Raw genomic sequence first — 6,911 nt, forward strand, 5'->3', positions numbered from 1 at the left:
CGACAATAATAATAATAATATTAATAATAATAATAAATATTAATACAAGAATGAATTGCATATGTAAACAGATGTTCCTATGCAAAGAAAGACACTGGCATACATACCTGTCAGCTGAGAGGGCAGTTAGGGTAAACACTGATACCCCTACAGATGTAAGCTGTATGAATGGGATGAGCTTGCAGCCCACCCTGCCAAACAACCACTTATCTGCCAGGTACCTGCTGGCATCCACAGGGGCACAAGTGACCAACAACAGCAGATCCCCCAAAGCCAGGCTGGAGATGAAGAGATTGGGGACATTTCTCATGGACTTTACAGTGCAGAAAATCTTGATCAAAGTCACATTTCCAACAAGTCCTACAAGGATGATGAGCCCATACACAGGAGCTATGGCATAGGTGACCCCTGGGTAGAACCAGTCTTCAGCTGAGTGGTTGGAGCTTTGGTTGAAACAGGAGCTGCTGAGGGCAAAGTTGTCCCCTTCATAGTCAATCAGCAGGCAGTTTTCAGGGCTCATTGTGAGACTGTGGTGAAGCACAAGGTAGAGTTAAAGGTGCTTATCTTGTATTCTGGTCAGCCCTTTAAGTCTTCACATTCTGAGGGCTAGATGGTAGAGGTCATCTCTTATGATCCTTTTTGCTTCATTGGTGCCTGTGGATCTTCTTAGCACCCTCTGTGATCCTTTATGTGACTCTATTTCATCTGTTCCTTTTTCATTCCCCACACTTCCTAAACTCATTAAAACTGTTTTAAAATAGAAGCCAAAGTAGATGAGACAGTGACTTACACATTCCTGGCATCACAGTCCAGACTGTGTAAATGCACAGTAGGAAGAATTCAGAGCTGTTCCTTCAAGACTCCTGACACTTTCTAGAATGAGAAATCCAGAGGTTTGCATTGAGTCCACCTGCTCAGTAGGCAATGTAATGTGCACAAGGCTTGCAAGTGCTGCTCTGTTCTGGGAATCTGAGATGTGAGCAGAGAAATGACAGAACCCTCCTACTGGACAAACTGGGCACTGCTGCTGAGAACACATCAAGGAAATCTGTTTTTTATCTGCTTGTTCCCAATTGCAGTGTTTCCCAACCAGAGTGCCTTCAGCTCTCGCTAAACTATCACTCCCAGCATGCCCGAACAGCCTTTGGCCCTACTACTGGACAAACTGGGCACTGCTGCTGAGAACACATCAAGGAAATCTGTTTATTATCTGCTTGTTCCCAATTGCAGTGTTTCCCAACCAGAGTGCCTCCAGCTCTCGCTAAACTATCACTCCCAGCATGCCCGAACAGCCTTTGGCCCTACTACTGGACAAACTGGGCACTGCTGCTGAGAACACATCAAGGAAATCTTTTTTTTTTTTTAACTGTTAGTTCCCAATTGCAGTGCCTCCAGCTGTTGCTAAACTACAACTCCCAGCATGTCCGTACTGCCTTTGGCCCTTCTACTGCATAAAAAAAAGGCATTGCTGCTCCTTTTTTTAACTGCGTGTTTCCTATTACAGTGTTAACAAACTAGGGTGCCTCCAGCTGTTGCAAAACTCCCAGCATACCCAGGCAGCCTTTGTCTCTCCTACTGGACAAACTGGGCACTGCTGCTGAGAACACATCAAGAAACTCCTTTTATTAAACTGCTTGTTCCCAATTGCAGTGTTTTTGCCAACCAAGGTGCCTCCAGCTCTTGCTAAACTACAACTCCCAGCATGTCCGAACATTTGGCCCCCCTACTGGACAAACTGGGCACTGCTGCTGAGATTACGGTTTTTTTTTATTGCATGTTCCCTTTTGCCTGGGTGCCTCCAGCAGTTGCAAAATGACAACTGCCATCATGCCCGGACAGCCTTTCTTTTTTTTTTTTTGAGCTGATCGGATCCTGAAATGGGTTGGATGCAAACGGCTACTGCCGGGTTCCAACGGACCCAATGCAAGTGAATGGAGGCTGTCGGTGACCCGGTATATTTACAGGATTTTAGCGGAGAAAAAAAATGGAACTTGCACTATTTCTTTCTCCGCTAAACTCCCATCCTTCTGGCCAGATTGTTGACGGAACTCTGAATAGCAATGTGAATGAGGCCTAACTCTTCTGCTGCCTGAAGCAAACCTTAAAGGAGTACTGTGGTGCAGGATCCTTATCCCCTATTTAAAGGATAGAGGATAAGTCTCTGATCACTGAGAAGGAGGGGATCCAACTGCTGAGACCCCCCACCCTTCCTTCCCCCGAACTTCTGCACAGCACCCCATCTCTCCCCAGGAATGGAGCATGTTGACCCCCGCACAAAGTGGAGGCCGACGTGCCCCCCCCCTCCCCCCCCCCCCTCCATGTATCTCTATGGGAGAGCCAGAGATTCAGCATTCGGGAATCTCCAGCTCTTCCATAGAAATACATGGAGTAGGTGTGTTGGCCGCTGCTTCATGCGGGGGTCGACACGCTCCATTCCTGTGGAGAGCCGGGGTGCCATGCAAGAGATTGCGGGCAGTCCCAGCAGTGGGATTGGATAGGGGATAAGTGTTCCTGCACCACAATACTACTTTGAAAGGTTTAAAGATGCCCCCACTGGTCCTTCAACCCAAAATGTGCTTCTTCGGCTGGGCAAAATCTTAGAATTATTTATCAGTGTATGCTGTCATAAGTAAAAGCATGCAAGTGTCTTTTTTAGTTGGGGGCTCTCTGGATGGTATATTTTAATGGCAATATTGTGGATGATTTTGTTAGGGTTCCAGTGCACACTTGGTCATAATAGTTTTCAGTAGCGCAGCTTATGTGGTGTCCCAGCACTGCTTCGAGCAGACCTGCCGCACAAGTGTTGGGCCCATTGAAAAACTTATTGCTAAATTAATTATGTTTCAGCACTTTATCAAGAGTTCATCTATTTTTTATAACTATTTTGTTGTAATTCTTAAGTATGTTATTTATGTGTTCTTGTACCTTTAAGCAGAGAGAAGTGTAAACCTCATGTGACCTTTCCTGCCAATGGAAACCTCTAAATTCTGGCCCATATAGTGTAGTGGGGGAGGAGTTGCCCCAGTCTAGCCTCAATTCACTGCTGAGTAAAGCGTGGTAAAGGTGTGAGGTGTGTTGTGTGTTCTAAGGAGAGGCCCAGATCAAATCTACTTTATCCGGTCATTCTGCAAGGATCGCTCGCACGGTGGAAGTTCATACCCTGGCGGAGAAAGCTACAAGACCTTGACAGAACCCTATCTACCAGGATCAATCTTCAAGTCTCTTAAGTCAGTATCAATTTATTGGGTGAAAGCACCACAAGTCCCAGCAAGGCATCAGGGCTCCCAAAGGGTTACGCTGCATCTTCTCACTCTGAGCCAGACTGTCTGTGTAATACCATCTGCACCCTGCTCAGTAAAGACAGATATCTGTAACCTCATGTTGGTGTGTTCATTTACTCCTCATGTCTGGCCCAGGAGAAGCTGTCTCCAACCTCGGACTGTGTATAAGATAAGGGTGCTCTGGTGTCACAAAGTATTTCCCTACACCACCACACTTATAATGGTGAGGCACATGCACAAGCTATGTACGCTAACAGTATGATCGAACGGCAGAAAATGTGCAAAATGTCCGCCCGAAAAACACAGGCAGATATTCCGTGCATTAGAATAATTCGGCAGGCACTAGGACCACTCGGAAGTGCTGCATTTCATAGACAGCTAAGCAAGCGAAATCCGTGAAAAGAATCGACTATCTTTTTGGGGATGCCAGAATCGAGATTTCCCTGGCAGAAACATCTGCTGCAGAAAATTCCACCATGTGCACAATGCAGTAGAACACTATTGAAATCAATGGGACTGCAGCGGAATGTCCATGCAAAATATTCTGGCGGAATTCCACACAGACATTCTGCCTTGTGAACATAGCCTAAAACTGCCTTGTTAAACAGTAACAGTACATGCAGTGCATTACTGTCCAATGGCCAAATCATGAGCATGGCTTATATGGAAAAAAAAAAAAAAAAAAAAAATATATATATATATATATATATATATATATATACAGTATATTTGTGGTGCACAAAAACCTCTAAATTTGGATTCTCCTGGAAAACAATTCTTAAGGTTGCATTCACAGGTACAGTATCCTGTACAGATTTGATGTGCAGGATTTGAAGCTGTGTTCAGTCATTTAGTTTACATTGAAATCTGCAGCATAAAATCCTGATACAGTACGTGTGAGTACACCCTAAGGATACATTCACACGTACAGGATCTGCTGCACATACTGTGTTTGCTGCATATTTTCTGTAGCTAAGTTTGCTACCCAGTTAACGGGTAGCAAAATCATCTGCACCAAATATGCAGCAAAAATTGTGCAGCAGATCCTGTACGTGTGAACATATCCTAAAAGTGAAGGGTTGTGATGTCCATGCATGCTGTCATACATGTACATCCGGAGTTGTGTACATGCATGTTCGTAGCATATACTACCATACAGTGACTAGATTCTACCACTATACTGCCACTAAATTATACTACCACTTCGTGGTCTTATTCCAACATACTGTCATTAACCCCTTAAGGACCACAGGTTTTTCCATTTTTGCACTTTCGTTTTTTGCCTCTTGACCTTTTAAAAATCATAACCCTTTCAATATTTGCACCTAAAAATCGGGATAGGAGGTCAGGATAGGAGGTCAAGATATGAGGTCGGGATATGAGGACAGGATATGAGGTCGAGAAAGGAGGATGGTATAGGAGGTTGGGATATGAGGTTGAGACAGGAGGACGGGATAGGAGGACGGGATAGGAGGACAGGATAGGAGGATGGGATATGAGGATGGGATATGAGGACGGGATATGAGGTTGAGATATGAGGACAGTATATGGGGACGGGATATGACAACAATATATGAGGATAGGATATGAAGTCAAAAGCTTCCTCCTTTGTTGATTTTCCTCCCCAACAAGGATGAGGAAGGAAAACCGGGCAACGCCAGGTACTCAGCTAGTATAACATAAAATCCTGATTTAAACAATGGGTCATATTCTCCTTAAATAAAACTCTATACACAAACCAATATCAACTCTCCTCCTCTAAGTGTAAGCATACAGAGATAGAAACCACATCTACACAATCTATGCAGACATATAAATGATTAGAATGATTATTGATGATTAGATGAAGAGATTAAAGATATTGTTTTTTACAGTAATACACCCCAGTACGGTTGCAATAGAATAAAGCATACTCTTTCTCTCTCTTTCTCTGAACTGTCCCTACCTGCACTATGGTTGCTTGCAGTCTTTGCCTCAATAGGGGTGTAGAACACTTTGCCTTGTTGTGACATGGGGAATGTGCTGTGTTAGTGAAATAATACTGTTACTCAGTATGACATGCAGATTACAGGCATCGCTATTAGAATCACTACCGCAGAGTGTCTGCATGTGGAAGCAGGGTCGGGAGACCATATGGTGTCACAATTGAAAAGATTAAAGAGATTTTTTAATGTAATTTTTATTTAACCCCTTAAGCATGCTGGCGTTTTCCATTTTAGCATTTTCATTTTTTCCTCATCACCTTCTAAAAATTATAACGCTTTCAATTTTGCACCCACAGACCCATATTAGGGCTTACTTTTTGCGCCACCAATTGTAGTTTTTAATGGCATCAATCATTTTACCACAAAATTTATGGCAAAAACAGAAAAAAAATATTTGTGGGGCAAAATTGGAAAAATGCCATTTTGTAATTTTTGGAGGCTTTTGATTCTGTGCAGTACACTTTTCGGTAAAAATGACACCATATTTTTATTCTGTTGGTCCATACGGTTACAAAGATACCTAATTTATATAGGTTTTATTTTATTTTACTACTTTTAAAAAATTCTAACTACATGCACCAAAATTAGTATATGTAAAATTGTTATCTTCTGACCCCTATAACTTTTTTATTTTTCAGTATATGGGGATATATGGGGGGGCTCATTTTTTTGCGCTGTGATCTGAAGTTTTTATTGGTATCAACTTTCTTTTGCTGGGATTTTTTATCTCTTTTTATAAATTTTTTAAGGGTATACAAAGTGACCAAAAATAAGTAATTTTGGACTTTTACATCAAACTAATACTTTATGACCACAAAACCCAATATAAAAAGGAGTCATATGGCAGAACAATGACAGAGCCTAGAGGTGGCAGCAGCTCGATGAGACCATAGGCCCTCACAATTGAAATGATTAAAGATATTTTGTAAAATTTTAATTGAAGATTTTATATAGATAAAAATTTTAAAAGTTTAATTTAATGTTCCAACAGCATGAGGAGACCCTATGATGGCACAATGACACAGCCTTGAGGTGGCAGCAGCATGAGGAGAACATAATGTGGCAGAATTACCCAGACTAGAGGTGGCAACAGCCTGACGAGACCATAGGGCCTCACAATTGAAAAGATCAATTTAAATTTAAATTGAAGATTTAAAATAGATTAAGATAAAGTTTCATTTAATGTGCCAGAAGCATGAGGAGACCACATGGCCACGGTGTGTCTGGATCCTCTGTCTCGTCTCCCTCATCACCCTGTAGCTCCACAACCTGCTTCTACTCCTCCTCTCCTGTCAGGTGACTATAAAAAATACCCATTTTGCAAAACCGTGCCTGTGCTCCACTGTTCCCCTACTCCTCCTCCAGTTCAGCCCCCACAGGGCTCATGTGGCCGCGAGATGTAAGCGCCACGTCTCCAGTGCCCTGACCAGCCATAGTTTCCAACAGGTGTTCTAGGATATGAAGCAGTGGAATGATGTTGTTCATCCTGTAATCCTGGCGACTGACTAATAATGTGTCTTCCTCAAAGAGCCTGAGAAAACGGCAGGTGTCACCTATGGGCTGCCACTGGTGGACATTGAAGTTACACAGGGGAGTCCCCCTATCAGCTTGGATCATCAGGAAATCATTAATGGCCTTTCTCTGT

At 42.9% G+C, this 6,911-nt stretch overlaps 1 protein-coding gene across 3 annotated transcripts in view; it reads right to left on the reverse strand.

Annotated features, from left to right (window-relative positions):
* Positions 1 to 946, reverse strand: part of GRPR (gastrin releasing peptide receptor) — a 208,850-nt gene extending 207,904 nt beyond the window's left edge. Inside the window, exon 1 of one of the 3 annotated variants that reach the window (XM_056559233.1) lies at positions 108 to 946. In XM_056559233.1, the coding sequence (XP_056415208.1) occupies positions 108 to 520 (413 nt within the window). In that variant the 5' untranslated portion in view covers positions 521 to 946. The remainder of the gene's footprint in view (positions 1 to 107) is intronic. The other 2 variants (XM_056559237.1, XM_056559241.1) reach the window with 2 other exon arrangements.
* Between the last annotated feature and the right edge of the window lie 5,965 nt (positions 947 to 6,911).

This window comes from Hyla sarda, chromosome 2 (genome assembly GCF_029499605.1).
Source record: "Hyla sarda isolate aHylSar1 chromosome 2, aHylSar1.hap1, whole genome shotgun sequence".
Lineage (NCBI taxonomy): Eukaryota > Metazoa > Chordata > Amphibia > Anura > Hylidae > Hyla > Hyla sarda.